General features: G+C 37.0%; 1 protein-coding gene across 1 annotated transcript; it reads right to left on the bottom strand.

Annotated features, from left to right (window-relative positions):
- Window positions 1-245: 245 nt before the first annotated feature.
- Window positions 246-4,383, bottom strand: LOC129441063 (uncharacterized). The gene is made up of 7 exons (XM_073860873.1): window positions 4,235-4,383; window positions 4,065-4,137; window positions 3,766-3,960; window positions 2,300-2,456; window positions 1,085-1,548; window positions 773-981; window positions 246-639 (listed from the first exon to the last, which is right to left on the bottom strand). Exons 2-7 carry the CDS (start codon window positions 4,081-4,083, stop codon window positions 442-444), a joined length of 1,242 nt encoding a protein of 413 aa, XP_073716974.1. The 5' UTR covers window positions 4,084-4,137; window positions 4,235-4,383; the 3' UTR covers window positions 246-441.
- Between the last annotated feature and the right edge of the window lie 539 nt (window positions 4,384-4,922).

The following is a 4,922-nucleotide window of genomic DNA, read 5'->3' as shown; positions in this document are numbered from 1 at the left end:
ACAACTTTTTTAAGGAAAACTTTTATAATATTTTGTCTGAAATTAAGAGATTTTCCTAGGTTCTTTAAACTGCTCATCTGAACTCAACTTTACTTCATTCTGTGCCCTTTTTGGCTTGACCCCGGTAATTGCTGCTTGCAGCTATATTTATTATTATTATTATTAAAATGGTGAGTAAATGATGACAGTATTCATTTTACTATCCCTTTGTGATCATCATAATGTGTTAATTTTTGTGTATACAAAAGCAGTTTAATATGACAAAATATCTATGACTTGAAAAATGTTTATTATTTGAAACAAAAACAAAAGTCAAAAAATATGTCATCAAATTTTATTTGAAGAATAAAGAGGATATATAAAGACCTTAGAATGTATGTTTACAAGTAGGCATATACAAGTAGGCATATACATCTTCATCATCATCCAAGTTGATCTCTATCATTTTCCATGGCAGTTCGTCTCAAGTTTTGGTGGGCCTAAGGCCTCCAGTTGTTTCTTTACACTGTTATATTCTTTATCCCATTCCTCTTTGGAGAGAGAGGAAGGACTGACCTCCAGAAACTTGTAGGCATCTCTGGTGTTGAGCTTAAAGATGGCAGATGCTTTTTTACAGCCTTCACCAAAGGAGCACCAAGCCTGTGGAATAAACCAATTCAAAAGTCACAAAAGACTTCAGTGTTAAACATTAATAATGGCTGGATACAGTAAAGGAGCCCTCATGCGTTACTGGAGGTACAAATAATGAGAAAAATCTAAACATGAATTTTACCCCTTCAGCTGCTTTGATGGAGTCTAGAAATTCATCTTTCAGTTCAGAAAGGTCATCGATAAGATCTTCTCCAACAAAGGTCTTTTGTTCCAGGTAGTCCAGCATTTGAGCAACACTCTCCCAAAAGTTTTTCAGCTGAATGAGAATTGCCTGAATTTTGGACAAGCTACTCTGAACCTCACTCAGATGGATTGGGTCGGGTATTGAACCTGCAGGTTGGAAATAACAAGTATGTTTGAATTATGGCACATTGAGGTCTAATGCAAGACTTGTCATGCATGTACTTGTTAAACATGAAAGAAAAAGACTCACTTCGTTCAAAACTGGCTCTGGAGACCTTCATCTGCCAGTCAATGATCTGGAGTTGGAGCTCCCACTCCTTGTGTTTCAGAGCAGTCTTATCAGAGATTAAGTTGTTTAATTCAGCTTCAAGACCTTTCATTTTTGCAGCATTGCCAGGATCTTTTACAGCATCATAAATGCTTTTAACAACCAGCCCGGCGAATGGAACGAGTGCAGCGAAGATGCCGAGGCCTTTACTGGTTTGGGTTACAGATCTGGCAAAATCTTGAAGCTCATGACTTTTGGCATTTATTTTTTGCTCAACTTCAGCAAGCTCTTTGCTGGCTTTCTGGAGTTCAGCTTTCAGCTGATTCAGAGCTACTTCAGTCTGCTTCAACTCCTGGTCTTTTTCTGACATCTTTTTCTCAGTATCTATTTTTTCCTTAATAACATCGCTGGTGGACGTTGCAACATCTTTGTTGTGTAAATCATACCTAAACAATGTGGAAGAAATGTTAGAGTGTAATTAATCGTATTTGATAACGTCATCAGTCACGCCTTGTGGCCATATTTGTTGGCAACCTTATAAGATATCGGCTATCACATCTGCTTTTCTGACAAGATTGATACTACAAAGCAACACAATTGATATCAACAAGACAATCTATTGAAAGTCCTATATATGTAAGCCGGGCTCACACTACAGGAGTGGTCCAACAACTTACCAGTGCATGGCACAACCACTGATAAACAAAACCAAAGTATTTTCTTATGAGGAAATTATGCACAAGTGTATTAGGCGTGAATTCAGAAACTGATCACAATTTACAGGCAGCTGTCTCGGTCTTTATCTAACCATGTTGCCCTTCTCTCCAAGAGCTGCAACAAATGCCCCATGTGTTTTACATGTGGTATCAGGAAAAAAACACCCAATTTACTTTGGTGGACCAGTTGTGGCAACCATACAATTCAATTCAATTTTAATGACCACACAGCCAGGCTGGTGAAATTTGTTTTACAGTACAGATCTTTGGTACAGGCAGCATTACATTAAAGAAACACTAAAGAGTTTTTGCTCTTTGCTCCCTCTACAGGTTGGAAAATATTTTTTTTAAATAAACACATTTAAAAATAAATAAATTAAAAATAAACAAATAAAAACAAATAAAATTAAACAAATAAACACATTTTTTAAATATTTTATTTTAGTTTATCAAGATTTTTTGAAAAAAAAAATTGTCTTACCTTTGCACAATCTTGTCCACATCGTTTATAATGTCCTTTATCCATACTTGTGCTTTTGCTAGGTATTTGATGGCCAAAATCGGCTTATTTTGTGCCACAGCTTTCCCCAGCATGGGAAACAGCGACTGAACCAGGTTTTCACTGGTCAAAATGCACTGTGAGTAGAAGACATGAGATCAGCTTGAACTATTGTTCAAATTCAGATGGGAGTTTAAGGGGGCGTGCACACCAAAGCTTTTACGCCCGCAGCTGCCGCATGTTTTCTGTTGTTTCCAATGGAAGAGTGGCGTTTTTCAAAAAAGCCAGCAGCTAGCGTTTTTTTTCCGCGCTGAGAGTTAAAAAATATTCACCTTCAATATTCAAATATTCCACCTGCTAATAAGCCCAAGGGGGGACAAGGGGTATGTTTCTGAGGGACAATGTGGGACACTCCCTGTGCGGCGGTGCACCCAACCCACGGGCAGACTTATTTATAGTGGTTTACCCATTTCTAGCACATACCACCTTACACTGCAAAAAAAATGATTTTCAAGAAAAAAAAATCTTAGTATTTTTGTCTTGATTTCAGTAAAAATATCAAAAAATTCCCAAACTAAGATGCTTTTTCTTGATTAGCAAAACTACCCAAGAATATAAGTCTAGATATTAGACCAAAAATATCAAATTTAAGTGATTTTGTGCATAAAACAAGCAAAAAAATCTGCCAATGAGGTAAGCAAAAAAATCTTGAACATTTTTCTTAAACACCAAATTCAAGAAAAATTCATTGGCAGATTTTTTTTTGCTTGTTTTATGCCCAAAATCACTTAATTTCTAAAAACTAGACTTATTTTCTTGGGTCGTTTTGCTCATCAAGAAAAAGAGAGTCTTTAGTGCAGAGTCTTTAGTCTCTTTCTCCATTTTTTTAAATTGGAAAGCGCGCATCTAAAAGTTATGCACGTGCTTGGCTGCGTGCGCACTGCGCTGTCATGCCAACAACAACAAAAAGTTGACAACAACCTAGTCAGCAGTTCAACTGAGGGGCAACAGTACCGAGTGGTGAGCGAGCCTAAACTGTCAAGTCATGATCGTTTGGCTGCCTGGGGCTTGAGGATGTAGAGTGACCAACTTTTTTTTGAGCAAGCATTGATTATGCGTGACACCGTCTCAATTTGGGGGATGCATGAACGCGCTACTCGGAACGGGTGTTCACCCTAGCACACCCCCTAACGTTAAATAATGTCAATCACACTGACGGTGCACTGTAAAAGAAAAGTTGGCTCAACTTAAAAAAGTAAGTTAACTGGTTGCCTAAAATTTTTTGTAAATTCAACTTAAAAATATTTGACTTTTATTGAGTCAACTAAAATTTGGAGGAAAATGAACTAAACATTTTAAGGCAACAAGGTAACTTACATTTTTAAGTTGAACCAACAAATAGAACACATTGAGGTTACTTTGTTTCCAGCAGTAAATTAGTGTTCACTTAAGCATGGTTGCATCAGAGGAGCCAAACAGAAGCTGAGTTTCCACAGCCCGAGCCCTGATGATCCTTTCAAGGGTTGGAAAGTTGGCCAGGCACAGATAAGAGAGCTGATACAGCAGTGCCGTCTTCTGTGCAGCAGGGAGAAGCTCCTCTACGAATGATGGGCTCCAATGAGCCTTGTTTACATATACCATAGCTATTGGAGAAAACAAGTTTATTTTTCTTAATACTGGAAAAAAATTACATTGATTGCTGGTATATTGTTTTCAAATCTGTTTGATGAACTCTGCTAATACTTGCCATTACTTTCATCAGCCATCCTTAGTAGGTTTATGCAAAGATTCTCTTAAAATGTGCTGAAATCGAAACAGTCCTGTTTGAGGTAAAACATATTTCAGAAAATATAACTAGATTTTTTTTATTTTATAAAATGTAAATAATAATAAAAACAAGAAGTGAAACTGGCTTACCTTTGTTTTACCAAGTGATATGAAGAACAGGGCATCTGCTCTTTTTATATTAAATATGTGCCCACACTGGCACCTTAAGACAAATGCCATCCAATAAAACATAAGATTGCCTGTTCTTAATGGAATCCACATACTGTATTTCATCATGAGATTATTGACACGAGCTGAGCAGTGCCGAAAGCTCAAATTCGGGATAGACGTGTACATGCATGTACCGGATAGGCTCTTAAGTTACCGACACTCATTTTTTTATTATGTGTGCCTTTGTGTACCAAGCATATAGTGAAATCAATCACTGTGAAATCATTTGACCTTGATTTTTAGATAAGAGTCTTCTGCATTATTTCGATATCCAAAAGTCCACTGCAGTGCTCAGTCAACCTAGAGAAAAAGATGCACACACTCAAGTTTACACACAAAATCTCTCTCATTTCTTGTCTAGGGTGTAAAAATATCTATTGGAATCACAGCAAGAAAATGGCAGTCAACATTAACTTTTAAAAACATATTCAAATATACCATAAAAGGAGACATAATTTCAGCTTTGATGATAGTATTTTTATATACACTCTCCTAAAGGATTATTAGGAACACCGTTCAACCATTCACATGGCAGTTGCTTCAATGCATTAAGGGGTGTGGTCCTGGTCAAGACAATCTCCTGAACTCCAAACTGAATGTCAGAATA

The sequence above is a fragment of the Misgurnus anguillicaudatus genome, chromosome 22, assembly GCF_027580225.2.
Source record: "Misgurnus anguillicaudatus chromosome 22, ASM2758022v2, whole genome shotgun sequence".
NCBI classification, from domain to species: domain Eukaryota; kingdom Metazoa; phylum Chordata; class Actinopteri; order Cypriniformes; family Cobitidae; genus Misgurnus; species Misgurnus anguillicaudatus.
This window is presented reverse-complemented; position numbering and strand designations above follow the sequence as displayed.

Excerpts from the sequence above, each read along its gene's own strand:
- LOC129441063 (XM_073860873.1), bottom strand. Across the intron at positions 1,549-2,299 it reads GTGGACAAGATTGTGCAAAG|GTATGATTTACACAACAAAG; the intron begins GTAAGACAATTT and ends CACATTGTTTAG. Across the intron at positions 640-772 it reads CCATCAAAGCAGCTGAAGGG|GCTTGGTGCTCCTTTGGTGA; the intron begins GTAAAATTCATG and ends TTTATTCCACAG.